Source organism: Anomaloglossus baeobatrachus, chromosome 5, assembly GCF_048569485.1.
Source record: "Anomaloglossus baeobatrachus isolate aAnoBae1 chromosome 5, aAnoBae1.hap1, whole genome shotgun sequence".
Classification (NCBI taxonomy): Eukaryota; Metazoa; Chordata; class Amphibia; order Anura; family Aromobatidae; genus Anomaloglossus; species Anomaloglossus baeobatrachus.
In genome coordinates this window covers 67035274-67049416 of record NC_134357.1, presented here as the reverse complement: position 1 = coordinate 67049416, position 14143 = coordinate 67035274, and the positions used below count along the sequence as shown (strand labels likewise).

General features: G+C 49.6%; 1 protein-coding gene across 3 annotated transcripts in view; it reads left to right on the top strand.

Moving 5' to 3' along the window:
* Positions 1-14143, top strand: part of LOC142310837 (protein FRA10AC1 homolog) — a 132239-nt gene that overhangs the window by 29397 nt on the left and 88699 nt on the right. For all 3 annotated transcript variants that reach the window (XM_075348578.1, XM_075348579.1, XM_075348577.1), the window contains exon 5: positions 13860-13936. In XM_075348578.1, the coding sequence (XP_075204693.1) occupies positions 13860-13936 (77 nt within the window). The remainder of the gene's footprint in view (positions 1-13859; positions 13937-14143) is intronic.

The following is a 14143-nucleotide window of genomic DNA, read 5'->3' as shown; positions in this document are numbered from 1 at the left end:
TGACGCTGAACGAACCGCCCCCTTAGACAGGAGGCGGTTCGCCGGTCACAGCGACGTCGCAGGGAAGGTAAGTAGTGTGACGGGTCCGCGCAATGTTGTGCGACATGGGCAGAGATTTGCCCGTGTCGCACAACCGATGGGGGCGGGTACGCACGATGGCAATATCGGTACCGATATCGCAGCGTGTAAAGCGGCCTTTACTGTGGCGCTCACTAAGGCCTCTGTCACACGCCCGTGAAAATCACGCACATGTTTCACGGACGTGTCAAAGATGCGGATTGCCCTCGGTGTGCTGTGTGTATGGCACACTTGTGTTCTCCGTGTGTTATCCGTGATAACACACGGAGAACGGGAACTTTCTACTCACCTGTCCCTCGCTGTCTGTGGTGCTGATCTTCGGTCTCCGGTCCTGCCGACTCCACGCTGCTGCAGCTTCCGGCCGCAGTGAAGTGAATATTCAATGAGCATAATGAGCGGCGGTCAGCAGCAAGTGACAGCAGCGGCAGAGACAGGAGGGCTGGAGAAGGTGAGTGAAGGTTTGGGGGTTTTTTAAAGACACATGTCTTTTCTCCGGTGCGTGTCACACGGAACACATCCGTGTGGTCCGTGTATGTTACGTGTGACACGTTTGACACCCGTGATGCCGGAGAAAAACGGACATGTCGGCATATGGAGCACACGGGCACACGTAAGTACGGAACGGACACACGTTCCATGCAAAAATACTTACGTGTACCCGAAACTATAGTAAAACATATGTTAACGTGTGCCCGTGTCTCCGGTACGTGAGAATACTGTCCATACATGTACCGGAGGCACGGGCGTGTGACAGAGGCCTAACATGCAGTTTTTCATCCATGGATGACCACACAATAGCGGTTTTCTGGATCTCATTAGTTCCCATTGCTCCCGGCGTTATCCGTTCGTCTTTTCAGCTTCCCGTCTCCATCGGGTTTTCTGATCTACATTATGCAGCGTTCATAATTCTGCATTTACTAAAATGACATGCAAATAAAATTCATCAAAAAAAAAGAAAAACACAATCTGCTTTTGGTTTGTTGCTGAAAGATGACATCATATCTCGGTATTAAATAATGTTCTCCAGAACATGATGATCTCACTGGCGGCCTGGGACCAAGTCTATAATTCATGTCCCTGCCAAACAAGCGGAGCGGTCTTGGAAAACTTCAAAAAGAAAGGAAAAAAATGATTGATTTTCAGATGGTTTGCCCATATTGTAATTCAACAAAGATCACACGGTGACCTGAGCTGTGAAAACCTGAGGTTTTTATGCTTTTTGCATACATTTTTATAACCTTAATATTATTTTTATATAGCGCTAACATATTTTGAATCGTTTTACATACATCAGCAACACTGTCCCCATTGGGGCTCACAATCTAACTAAATTCCCTATCTGTATGTCTTTGGTGTGTGGGTGGAAATTCACACAAACACGGGGAGAACATACAAACTCCTTCCAGATGTTGTCCTTGGTGGGATTTGAACCCAGGACCCCAGCGCTGCAAGACTGGAGTGCTAACCACTGAGCAACCAAGCTCCTCAATTTTTCCATAAGTTTCAAGATCTCCGCTTGCTGTCCTTCATTTGTAATCTTCATTGTTTTCTTCCAATGGATAAACATCTTTAGTGTATTGTAGCCGAGAGCCTGCATGGTTGCCTCCTGGAGAGGATATGGGATGTATACACAGCAGATTTTCTGTCCATAATTTCTGGGTGGAGAATCTCCTACATGTGATATTGCCAAACCTGTGTGTGAGACTTTACAAATTCCCATCCACAGTGTATGCAGCAAAGATTGACCGGAGCTGCAGGTATGAAAGTCTGCAGTGCAAGTGACACGCCCGCCCCAGGGCCTTAGGGATACTGGGAACCGGGCCAGACTAGTCCGGGGATGTCAGCAGTGGCGGTGCTCAGCTCCGTGACCCTGGCGGTGTCTTTAATTAAATGAAGGGGCGATGATGGCTATTTACAGTTGTATAAAATTTGTGATGCCACCTGTGGTTTTTGCGGCTGTGAGGCCGTGGCTGATGGACGGGACCCCAGGGGACGGTGGTATGGCAGCTGAGGTATTTCTGCTCCCCACAGGTGGAGCGGGTAACCCCGGGGCAACCGTTAGGAGAGTCAATGGTAGGGATCGAGTAAACTTCAGCGGCAGGAGCTGGATTTTTGTGAGTTGTAGTCCTTCTAGCGGTATTCTTCAGGGCTAACAGGACGCAGGAAGAAGTAGGCGACACAAGGGCTGCGGTTCAAGATGTCTTTACTTAAAGCTTGTTTTTTATGCCTGCGGGATGCCGGTCTCCACCAAGATGGGCTCCAGGCGCTCCCGAACTCCTCTGATCCCAGTGCCGGTTGTGACCTGGTGGGTTCTTCCTCTATGCACTTCTTCTCTAATTGGTGGGTCCCCGTGGCCTGAAGCGTTTTGGGGTCACCTCCTGGTCTTAAAGTCCTGGCCCGTACGGCAGGCAGCTTGAACCTCTCAATGGGTTGGACCTATGTCCCAATTCCCAGGTTCCCTCTTTGCTGTTGTGCCCCGGACTCTTAAGTCGGTGAGGAACCTTGATGATTCCCTCACCTAGCAGATTTAACAGGTGAGCCTAAAGCGTCTTCCTGTACTAGGTCTCTGCACCCCGCCTGTGCTCGGTCCCGTGAGTACTGACACCGCACTCTCCCGGCGACCGTACTCCTTTTGTCCCACCGAAGTTACTAGATAAGCTTGTCCCTGGACCGAAGTCCCCCTCTGACTGACTTTTCAAACTCTCACCAATGGTTCTCTAGACTCCTCCTCCCTGACCGTAAGTCCTGGACCCAGTGAATCGGGAGTCCCTAAGTGCGGTGGCATCCTATAGACCTAACCGCTGTGGTGACCCCCTTTGTTACCCGTCCCTGGTCTCAATCCCCATTGGGGAGGGAAGTCTGAGGCATGTAAGGATGTGGTGTTGTGTGGAACCAGCACTGATCACCCAGGAATCTGGGATGAGCACGGTATCTAAAATCAGGTGTCGTACCCTGTGGCGCCTGAAGCCTCAGGGGCGCCACACAAGCATTTCCTCATGGACTTGTAGGCTAAATACACATGGTGCAGACTTTCTGCTTGAAAATCCGCAGTGTAAGGCCCTGTGCGCACATTGCGTTTTTTGCCACGGTTTTTGCTGCAGAATTGATGCGGTTTTTGGTCATTTAGTTCATGCAGTCCTTCCCCAGCAAAATCAATGAGAAATCCATAATGCTGTGCCCACACTGCGTTTTTTTCCCTACAGGTTTTGCTGCAGAATTTCTGCAGCAAAAATAAGCAGCATGTCACTTCATTTCTGCAGGTACCTGCAGTTTTGCCATTAAATAAAGGTTAGAAAGCACAGGGACACAACCGCAGAAAATCCGTACCAAAACCGCATGCAGACTTTGGGTGCTTTTTTTGCCGCGGGTGCGGAATTCTGCCAGAGGGTGTGGATTTTACATAAGAAACACATTTACCCAGTGCGCACAGACCCTAACATAGACATTGCTACATTACCAAGATTTTAAAAATCTCCTCTACATTTTTTAGATATTTTCTGCACATTGACTGATCAACACAATATGCCAACTCTTTATGTATTTTCATTTTAGATTCATGCTTTCCAATGCATAGAGGGAAATCTGCGACGATCTCCCCTAAAACGTTTGCAACAGATTGTGTAGCGTTTGTGGTGGACGCACTGTAGAATTTGTCCTTTGCCCTAAAGTCTTCTATTCATTGACTGAAGCAGAGAACTTGAAAACTCGAAAGCAAAGAAGGGAATTTTGTTTACTTACCGTAAATTCCTTTTCTTCTAGCTCCAATTGGGAGACCCAGACAATTGGGTGTATAGCTACTGCCTCCGGAGGCCGCACAAAGTACTACACTTAAAAGTGTAAGGCCCCTCCCCTTCTGGCTATACACCCTCCCGTAGGAGTACGGATTCCTCAGTTTTAGTACCAAAGCAAGAAGGAGGAAAGCCAATAACAGTTTCAAAAAACAAATTCAATCCGATAACAAGATCGGAGAACTTAAGAAACAACATGAACAACATGTGCACCCGAAAAACGAAACCCTAAGAACAATAGGGCGGGTGCTGGGTCTCCCAATTGGAGCTAGAAGAAAAGGAATTTACGGTAAGTAAACAAAATTCCCTTCTTCTTTTTCGCTCCTAATTGGGAGACCCAGACAATTGGGACGTCCAAAAGCAGTCCCTGGGTGGGTAAAAAGATACCTCGTGATCGGGCTGTCAGGCAGCCCTTTCCTACAGGTGGGCCACCGCCGCCTGAAGGACCTGTCTACCTAGGCTGGCATCTGCCGAAGCGTAGGTATGCACTTGATAGTGTTTGGTAAACGTGTGCAGACTCGACCAGGTAGCCGCCTGGCACACCTGCTGAGCCGTAGCCTGATGCCGCAATGCCCAGGACGCACCCACGGCTCTGGTAGAATGGGCCTTCAGTCCAGATGGAATCGGAAGCCCAGCAGAACGGTATGTGTGAAGAATTGGTTCCTTGATCCACCGCGCCAGGGTGGATTTGGAAGCTTGCTATCCCTTATGCTGACCAGCGACTAGGACAAAGAGCGCATCAGAACGGCGCATAGGCGCCGTGCGAGAAATGTAAATCCTGAGTGCTCTCACCAGGTCCAACAGATGTAAACCTTTTTCAAATTGGTGAACTGGATGCGGACACAAAGATGGCAAAGTGATATCCTGATTGAGATGAAAGGAAGAAACCACCTTGGGAGAAAACTCTGGAATTGGACGCAGTACTACCTTGTCTTGGTGAAACACCAGGAAGGGAGATTTGCAAGATAACGCCGCTAGCTCGGACACTCTACGAAGAGACGTGACCGCCACAAGAAAAACCACTTTTTGTGAAAGCCGAGAAAGGGAAACCTCTTTCAAAGGCTCGAAAGGCGGCTTCTGGAGAGCAATGAGAACCTTGTTTAGATCCCAGGGTTCCAATGGCCGTCTGTAAGGAGGAACGATATGACAAACTCCTTGGAGAAACGTGCGTACTTTAGAAAGCCGTGCCAAGCGCTTCTGAAAGAATACGGATAGCGCGGAGACTTGACCCTTAAGAGAGCTAAGCGACAAACCTTTTTCCAACCCAGACTGCAGGAAGGAAAGAAAAATTGGCAATGCAAATGGCCAGGGAGAAACCCTCTGAGCCGAGCACCAAGCTAAGAATATCTTCCACGTCCTGTGATAGATCTTAGCTGAGGATGGTTTTCTAGCCTGTCTCATTGTGGCAACTACTTCATGAGATAAACCTGAGGCCGCTAGGATCCAGGACTCAATGGCCACACAGTCAGGTTCAGGGCCGCAGAATTCAGATGGAAAAACGGCCCTTGAGACAGCAAATCTGGACGGTCTGGTAGTGCCCATGGTTGGCCTACCGTGAGATGCCACAGATCCGGGTACCACGACCTTCTTGGCCAGTCTGGAGCGACGAGAATGGCTCGATGGCAGTCGGACCTGATTTTCCGGAGAACTCTGGGCAACAATGCTAGAGGTGGGAACACATAGGGTAGTCGGAATTGCGACCAATCCTGAACCAAGGCGTCTGCCGCCAGCGCTCGGTGATCGTGAGACCGTGCCATGAAAACTGGGACCTTGTTGTTGTGCCGTGACGCCATCAGATCGACGTCTGGCGTCCCCCAGCGGCAACAGATCTGCTGAAACACGTCCGGGTGAAGGGACCATTCCCCTGCGTCCATGCCCTGGCGACTGAGAAAGTCTGCTTCCCAGTTTTCCACGCCTGGGATGTGAACTGCGGATATGGTGGACGCTTTGCTTTCCACCCACGTCAAAATCCGCCGGACTTCTTGAAAGGCTTGGCGACTGCGTGTTCCCCCTTGGTGGTTGATGTACGCCACCGCCGTGGAATTGTCCGACTGAATCCGAATCTGCTTGCCTTCCAGCCATTGTTGGAAGGCTCGCAGAGCAAGATAGACTGCTCTGATTTCCAGAACATTGATCTGCAGGGTGGACTCTTCCTGAGTCCACGTCCCCTGAGCCCTGTGGTGGAGAAACACCGCTCCCCACCCTGATAGGCTCGCATCCGTCGTGACCACTGCCCAGGATGGGGGTAGGAACGACTTTCCCTGTGACAATGAGGTGGGGAGAAGCCACCAACGCAGAGAGTCCTTGGCAGTCTGAGAGAGGGAGACCGTCCTGTCGAGGGATGTCGACTTCCCATCCCATTGGCGTAGAATGTCCCATTGTAGAGGGCGCAGATGAAACTGCGCGAACGGGACCGCCTCCATTGCTGCTACCATCTTTCCTAGGAAATGCATGAGGCGCCTCAGTGAGTGTGACTGGCTCTGAAGGAGAGATTGCACTCCTGTCCGCAGCGAACACTGCTTGTCCAGTGGAAGCTTCACTATCGCTGAGAGAGTATGAAACTCCATGCCAAGATAAGTCAGTGATTGGGTCGGGGTTAGATGAGACTTTGGAAAGTTGATAATCCACCCGAAACTCTGGAGAGTGTCTAGTGCCACTTTCAGACTGTGTTGGCATGCCTCTTGAGAGGGTGCCTTTATAAGCAGGTCGTCTAGATACGGGATGACCGAGTGACCTTGCGAGTGCAGGACAGCTACTACTGCTGCCATGACCTTGGTGAAGACCCGGGGGGCTGTTGCCAGACCGAAAGGTAACGCTACGAACTGCAGGTGTTCGTCGTGTATGACGAAGCGTAGGAAACGCTGATGCTCTGGCGCAATCGGCACGTGGAGATACGCATCTTTGATGTCTATTGATGCTAGAAAATCTCCTTGAGACATTGAGGCTATGACGGAGCGTAGGGATTCCATCCGGAACCTCCTGACTTTTACGTGTCTGTTGAGCAACTTTAGATCCAGGACGGGTCGATACGATCCGTCCTTTTTTGGGACCACAAACAGATTGGAGTAAAAACCGTGACCTTGTTCCTGAAGAGGGATGGAGGTCACCACTCCTTCCGCCTTTAGAGCGGCCACCGCCTGCAACAGAGCATCGGCTCGGTCTGGTGGTGGAGAAGTTCTGAAGAAACGAGTTGGCGGACGAGAACTGAACTCTATCCTGTACCCGTGAGACAGAATATCCCTCACCCAACGGTCTTTGACGCGTGACAGCCAAATGTCGCCAAAGTGGGAAAGCCTCCCACCGACCGAGGGTGTGAGAATCGGAGACTGCAAGTCATGAGGACGCCGTCTTGGCAACGGTACCTCCGGCTGTCTTTTTTGGGCGTGACTGAGACCTCCAAGAATCTGAGCGTCTCTGATCTTTTTGAGTCTTTTTTGACGAGGAAAATTGGGACCTGCCCGGTCCTCGAAAGGACCGATAACCAGACTGACCCCTCCTCTGTTGGGGTTTGTTTTGTCTGTGTTGCGGTAAGGAAGAGTCCTTACCCTTGGAGTGTTTGATGATTTCATCCAAACGCTCTCCAAACAATCGGTCACGAGAAAAAGGCAAATTGGTTAAGCACTTCTTGGAATGAGAATCTGCCTTCCAATGTCTCAACCACAGGGCCCTACGCAAAACAACGGAGTTGGCTGACGCCACTGCCGTGCGGCTTGTAGCGTCAAGAACAGCATTAATCGCGTACGACGCGAATGCCGCCATTTGCGAGGTCAATGGTGCTACCTGCGGGGCAAATGCACGTGTGACTGAGTCGACTTGCACAAGCCCGGCTGAGATAGCTTGGAGTGCCCATACGGCAGCAAAAGATGGCGCTAACGACGCTCCAATAGCTTCATAGATGGATTTCAGCCAGAGCTCCATCTGCCTGTCAGTGGCATCTTTAAGTGCCGCTCCATCTTCAACTGCAACCAAGGATCTAGCTGCAAGCCTGGAAATTGGAGGATCCACTTTTGGACACTGGGTCCAACCCTTGACCACCTCAGGGGGAAAAGGATAGCGTGTATCTTTAAGCCGTTTAGAAAAACGCCTTTCCGGATAAGCGTGGGGTTTCTGGATTGCGTCTCTAAAGTCAGCGTGGTCCAGAAAAATGCTTAATGTATGCTTAGGATATCTGAAATGGATTCTCTCGTGCTGCGAAGCTGACTCCTCTACAAGAGGAGCTGGTGGGGAAATATTTAACATCTTATTGATGGACGCTATAAGATCATTAACTATGGCGTCACCATCTGGTGTATCTAGATTGAGAGCGGTCCCAGGATCAGAATCCTGATCAGTTACGTCCGCCTCATCACCCATAGATTCATCTCGCTGGGATCCTGACCATTGAGATGAATGTGAAGGCCTCTCATAGCGAGCCCGCTTAGGTTGCCTGGGGCCATCGTCCGAGTCAGAGTCTTCACCCTGAGGTGTATGTGCCCGTCCCGGAGCTTGGAAGTAATTCAGCTGAGGGGGACCAGGGGGCAATGATTGCACAGTGTCCGTGGCCTGAAGTACAGGCCTAGCTCGCAATGTGTCAAGAATTTGTGACATAGTGAGAGACATTCTGTCAGCAAAAGCCGTAAACTCAGTTCCTGTCACCTGGACAGCATTCACAGGTGGTACACCCTGGGTCACGTCCAGCAGAGGTCCCGACTGTGCAAGTGCCGCAGGGGCCGAGCACTGCACACAATGGGGGTCAGTGGAGCCTGCCGGTAGAAAAGTCCCACATGCGGTACAGGAAGCATATAATGTCTGTGCCTTGGCACCCTTGTGTTTTGTGGACGACATGCTGTTGGCTCTCTGCAATGTGAGAGAGTCTATAGCCAAAGGGCGACCAGCGCTATGCAGTACAAAGTATTTGCAGGAACAAAATACTAAGATTACTACTGGCACAAGAGGGGGTGAGCCCAGAGGGCTGCTTACCGCCCGCTGAATAGCGGGTAAGAGGCGCAGAATTCCTTGTCTGGGTCTCCCCGGCTCCCCTCTGCAGCTCAGCGTGTCAGCAGGAATGGCTGCCGGCGTCTGTGGAGAGGGGCGGCCCGTGGGAGTTCCCAAACAAAAGTGCGGGAAACAGTGTCCCCTCTGTGCCTATTGTGAGGGCTGGAGTATGTAAAAACGACTCCAGCCCTCAGCGCTGATGCACTGACCAGCGTCCCGCCCCTCTCCTGACTGGCAGGTCTGGGGGCGGGAACGAACGGAACTAGGCCGCAAAAGCCGGGGACTCGAGTTATCAGCGCGGCCGCCGTAAAAGCGCGGCCCGCGCTGAAGTCCCCGGCGCACCACAAGTGCCAGCCGCGCCGCAGTCCCAGCGGCCGGCGCGACCGTTCCCCAAAAGTGTGCCTGCTTCAGCGAGCTGAATGAGGCCATGGCACAAGCGCCGCAGCGCTGATGTCCCCGGCGCACTACAACACCCAGCATGCTGCGGTGTGAGCGCCAAATGCACGGGGACACAGAGTACCTTGAGGAAGCAGGGCCATGTCCCTGATGTACTCCGCTCCATCCAGCATCTTCTCCAGGGGCTGTAGATGGAGCACGGTCTCAGTGCCTGGAGACCAGTAAATCCCACTTCACCCAGAGCCCTGTAAAAAGGGATGGGGAAGGAATCAGCATGTGGGCTCCAGCCTCCGTACCCGCAATGGGTACCTCAACCTTACAAACACCTCCGACATACAGTGGGGTGAGAAGGGAGCATGCTGGGGGCCCTGTATGGGCCCTCTTTTCTTCCATCCGACATAGTCAGCAGCTGCTGCTGACTAAAAACAATGGAGCTATGCGTGCGTGTGTGACCTCCTTCGCACAAAGCTAAAACTGAGGAATCCGTACTCCTACGGGAGGGTGTATAGCCAGAAGGGGAGGGGCCTTACACTTTTAAGTGTAGTACTTTGTGCGGCCTCCGGAGGCAGTAGCTATACACCCAATTGTCTGGGTCTCCCAATTAGGAGCGAAAAAGAAAATTGCTTAATTTTCTTAATTATTCACAGAAATCCTTCCTTAGGGCCCATTCAGACGTCCATGAAAATTGGTCTGCGCGTGGACCGCCATGAACAGACTGGCCATGCATCTGCTGCGTTTGAGTCAGGAGACCCGCGGCCAGTGTTTGCATTGCGGCCAGTGTTTGCATTGCGGCCAGTGTTTGCATTGCGGCCAGTGTTTGCATTGCGGCCAGTGTTTGCATTGCGGCCAGTGTTTGCATTGCGGCCAGTGTTTGCATTGCGGCCAGTGTTTGCATTGCGGCCAGTGTTTGCATTGCGGCCAGTGTTTGCATTGCGGCCAGTGTTTGCATTGCGGCCAGTGTTTGCATTGCGGCCAGTGTTTGCATTGCGGCCAGTGTTTGCATTGCGGCCAGTGTTTGCACTGCGGCCAGTCTTTGCACTGCGGCCAGTCTGTGCACTGCGGCCAGTCTGTGCACTGCGGCCAGTCTGTGCACTGCGGCCAGTCTGTGCACTGCGGCCAGTCTGTGCACTGCGGCCAGTCTGTGCACTGCGGCCAGTCTGTGCACTGCGGCCAGTCTGTGCACTGCGGCCAGTCTGTGCACTGCGGCCAGTCTGTGCACTGCGGCCAGTCTGTGCACTGCGGCCAGTCTGTGCACTGCGGCCAGTCTGTGCACTGCGGCCAGTCTGTGCACTGCGGCCAGTCTGTGCACTGCGGCCAGTCTGTGCACTGCGGCCAGTCTGTGCACTGCGGCCCGTGCGCTAACCGATCTCACCGATGTCTGCATAAGCCCTTAGCACATCGTCTGCTTTAATACAGATTTCTGCCCAAAGCTTCACCCCCATGGCTGAGCTCTAATGCTAAGAAAATTGCATAGCTTTACTGATTGAAATGTTTTCCAGATTATTTTGTTTATTAACATAATTGCTTCCATCACGGGGCTGAAAATAGACCGATTTTTTTTATTATTAACTTTGCAGAAGTTTGTTTGGATTTTCTGGGAACTTTCACCAAGTGGAGCACAAAAAAGGTTGCGAAAGAGACCCTGTCAAAAAGCTAGCCAAATGTGCAGGTGTTGTGTTTCAGAGCAAAAGAAACAGCCGTTTGATATTCACATATTTGACAGAAGAAACTGGATTTTGCCTAATTTAAGGGGTGGTCCACTATAAAGCATAGTGGCCATTTCAATGTAAGGCTGTGGCTTTTTCTAAATACCTTCTTTTGTCCACTCTGCCTGCTAGTGGCGCTATCGCTGTCCGCTCATCCCCCATCATGTGACCCGGCCTGCAGTGACCTCTGATGTCCAGTGTTGTCACGTAAGCTTCCGGAATTGGAAGTTGAACCGGCATCACGAGGTGGGACCCAGTCTCTGTGAGTGACTGGGCTGTGGGTGGAGATATAACGCACATCCCAGCCCAGCATCGCTCCTGCTTGCGGCGCTCTGCAGTAAAGGAGAGATGCTGGGCTGTGGCGTGCGATGAAACTCCACTCATAGCCCAATCACTCACAGAGACTGGGTCCCGCCTCGGTGATGCCGGGTCAACTTCTAATGCCGGAAGGTGATGTGACATCAGAGGTCACTGCAGCCCGAGTCACATGATGGGGATGAGTGGACAGCGATAGCGCCGCTCGCAGGCAGAATGAACAACAGAAGGTATTTATAAAAAGCCTTCTGTCATAGCTTTACATCGGTATGGCCACTAGGCTTTGTAGTGGACCACCCCTTTAAATCTATTTTTCTTAGCTGAGAGTCCTACTGATTGCTAGATTGTTATCTCTGTATGTACACTTATAGTAGGAATTCCCACTGGACTATTAAAGCCCAAAACAACAAGCATCTATATATGTCATCAATCATGGAAAACTAAGCCCACCCTCCTTGAATTATATGGTTATATGTTTCAGGACAAAAAAAATCTGTGGCTTATAAGGTTTGACAATTGTGTAAATACAACTCAGATAAATAATACTTGACAAATAGCATTGTCATTATGTAACAAAAAAAAGGTCAAAATGCAGAAGTAGGGTGTAAAAAAAAATTAAGTGCACTCTGTATGCTTCCATAGGAATTAAAAAGATAAGTAGCAGTCAGGTGCTGCTGATCAAATGCCTTTAATTGTTCATCTGCAAGTGTGATCATCAAAAGCAGAAGTTTTGTCAGTTTGCTGGTCTGGAGCATTTAGGCGAGTGTTAACAGATTGCTGAGAAGGAAAGACAGCAGCAGTGATCTTAGAGAAGCAAGTTTTGCTGCTCATTAGTCTAGGAAGAATTATATCAACATTTAAAAAAAAATAAATAAATTGAGTCTATCACTCTGTAGTAATAAATATTAAAAATAAATATCAAATACTAAATATTGAAAAACATTGAAGACAGTTGATAATTGTTCCAGGTGTAGACATCCCAGCAAACGCAATCCCCTAGGTCAAACCATGCAATGCCCTGAAAAATTGAAAAGACCCCCAAGAGCGACTGCTCAGACTCTAAAGGCCACAGCATGTTAAGGGTTCAAGCATATGACATGAAAAGTTAAAAAAAAAAGACTAAATATGGCTTGTTTTTAAGGCTATGTGCGCAAGTGTGCGCTCTGCACCGCACTGAAAATGTGCGCTTCAGAGCGCAGCTGAAAAGCTGCGTTCTGAAGCGCATGGTGCCGGCAGATTCGTGCGCTCTGCATGCTGCCTATCCCTATAGACAGCATGCAGAACGTACGAAAGAAGTGACATGTCACTTCTTAGAACGCAGCGATTCGGCAAGCAGCCGAATCGCTGCGTTCTAACATGCTACGTGCGCACGGCCCCTGCACAATCTCCATAGATTGTGCAGGGGACGCAGGACGCATGCAGTTACGCTGCGGTGCAGAACGCAGCGTAACTGCATGTAATACGCACACGTGCGCACATAGCCTAAGGGTTGACAGGCGAAAACCTCTTCTTTCTAAAAAGAATATTGCAGCACGACTGAAGTTTACAAACAAACCACAAGAATTCTGAAACATTGGCCTTTGGACAGGCGAGACCAAAGTGGACATGCTTAGCCTTAAATCTTCTGCACCACATTTTTCAAAAACCAATCACAGCATATCAGCAAAAACATCTCATAACTGTTAAGCATGGTGGGGGAAGGGAAATGATATGGACTCGTCAGCATAAAACTTCCAATGATGACTATCATGTTGCACGGCAATAGAGGCTGGAATGGAGGTCTATCCTCTCCATCAATGAGTTTCGCTTTTTTTTTTTTTTTCTTGGACACAATGACTGTAGATTGGTAACACCATGAAGAGGTCTTCATGATCGAACATTACGTCAGTCCGTCTCCTATGGTTATGGTGTGGGGTGGCATAATGTACGATAGCTAGACCCCTCTAGTATTCATTCAATGTGCACTAAGGGCACGGCATTACTAGTGATATAGCCAATTCTCCAAAAATGGAGGAGCCGTTTTTTAATACGACATTTCCAGGCTGCATGCTGCTTATGCTACAGCGGGGAGCCAGTGTGGCCTAATTGTGCTATCAATGCCTGCAGCCTGTCTAGGACATCATCAATAGGCAATTGCAAAGGGAGCTGCCAGCAGCGGATCTTGATGACTTGCTGAAGTGCATTCAGTGCGGCAGAATATTCCTCAGACAACATTGATAACCTCATTGGTGGCACTTAAGGCTTTTTTTGGGGAGGGTGGGGGGAGGTAATGTCTGCCTGTTTCTATCATACCTGATACTAAATAAAGAGATGTTTTGTAAATACTGCTTTCATTTTTTCCTAATTTGCATATCAGTAATGTGTCTATCCTTCCGGTCATTTCCAGAATTCCAAGACGTTTCCTTCTTTGTTTTGCAAATTCAATGTTCTGCAGTGTATATCTGAGCATAGGTGTGTGTCACGAGAAGAACTAAGTACACCCTCTTCTTAGTATTTTCTTTCTCAAAAAATATTAACATAAAAAAAAAAATATCCTATAATGCTCATAATCATTTTGTAGTCTGCTTTTACCTTGTATTTTTCTTAAGCTCAAGTGTCTTAGTTTGCCAGACATCAGAAGTTTGTGAATGACTACATCCTGTATTATGGAGGAAAACTACAAGACTTCCAACTTTCCAAGTAAGTGCATTGTCCTTATTCATTATGTATCATAATGTGCTAAAGTGACATTTTCACGTGATGTAGATTTCTGTACTGTGCCGTGATTCCCCATAGTTAGAGATTACAGTCCTTGTTTAGGCTGATTCTACAGGTATGTCGTACTTTATATTTTCTCTTAGGGTGCGTGCCCACGATCAGTGTTTGCAGTGTTTTGGATGTAGCATG